The sequence below is a fragment of the Athene cunicularia genome (genome assembly GCF_003259725.1).
Source record: "Athene cunicularia isolate RWA chromosome 6 unlocalized genomic scaffold, athCun1 chr6_part1, whole genome shotgun sequence".
NCBI classification, from domain to species: Eukaryota; Metazoa; Chordata; class Aves; order Strigiformes; family Strigidae; genus Athene; species Athene cunicularia.
The window spans coordinates 8090363-8091288 of NW_020799105.1; the positions used below are offsets into that span (position 1 = coordinate 8090363).

At 53.1% G+C, this 926-nt stretch overlaps 1 protein-coding gene across 1 annotated transcript in view; it reads left to right on the forward strand.

Annotated features, from left to right (window-relative positions):
• The first annotated feature begins 637 nt into the window (after positions 1 to 637).
• HECTD2 (HECT domain E3 ubiquitin protein ligase 2) overlaps positions 638 to 926 on the forward strand; it is a 41366-nt gene continuing 41077 nt past the window's right edge. Inside the window, exon 1 of the mRNA XM_026851486.1 lies at positions 638 to 643. Within this exon, the coding sequence (XP_026707287.1) occupies positions 638 to 643 (6 nt within the window). The remainder of the gene's footprint in view (positions 644 to 926) is intronic.

The following is a 926-nucleotide window of genomic DNA, read 5'->3' on the forward strand; positions in this document are numbered from 1 at the left end:
ACCACAGCTCCAAACTGAAGGAGCTACTTGTGTAATGCTATTGTTGAGAAAGACTATCACGTGGCTTACCTCCATCTGAAAAACAGTTCTGAAGGTTTGTTTCAAGTGGTCTGTAACACTATTCACACTCCTTTGATCCTGAAGCTGGGAGGGGAACTCTCCTCCAGACACAAAATTAGAGTGGTCTGAAAGCAACTTGTTTTGTCTGGCAGTTAATGGCTTGAAGGGCTTAAATTTTTTGAAGCTTAGCACACACAAACATGGCACCCCTCACATGCAGGACTCCTGTGCCTCTGCATACCAAGCCATGTGGTAGGGCAGTGCCCTGCAGACAAATGCTCTGTTACATGTAGTCTAGATGTTTTATTGCAACCAGTTCAACTATAGCATGTCTTCTGAAGATGATTTTTAAAAATATTATTATAGCCAAGCTTCAGCAAGCCCAGGCTACTGCACAGATGCTCTGACAGCAGATGCCACCTCAGGCTTTGCAAGACCCGTCCAAACGAAGGGCCAAGACCCGCCAATGCACAGGCCCTGGCACTGCTCTAGCTTTGCCAGTGGAAGAGAAATAGGATTAAGCTTTTACACTTCATTTCAGTATTTTCCACGTTGGAGTGTGTGACTTGAAGCCACGATGAAGGTACCGTGAGGTGACCAGGCGATATGAGAGGTGTCACTACCGGCGCAGCCCCTGCCAGCGGTGCAAGACGCCTCACCGGCCCGGTGTGAAGGAGAAGCGGGAGTGCCGGGCCAGCACCCACTCCGAGGTCCCTTCACCGCAGTTTAATATTTGTTACTCGTGTGTTTACTCGCCGCCGTGCCCGGCCCGGCCTCCCCCCGCGGCCCGGCAGGAGGCCGCTCCCCGCTCGCACGGGCCGCGGCGGGCAAGACGTCGCTGGGAGGCTGGAGAGCGCGGCCGGCGG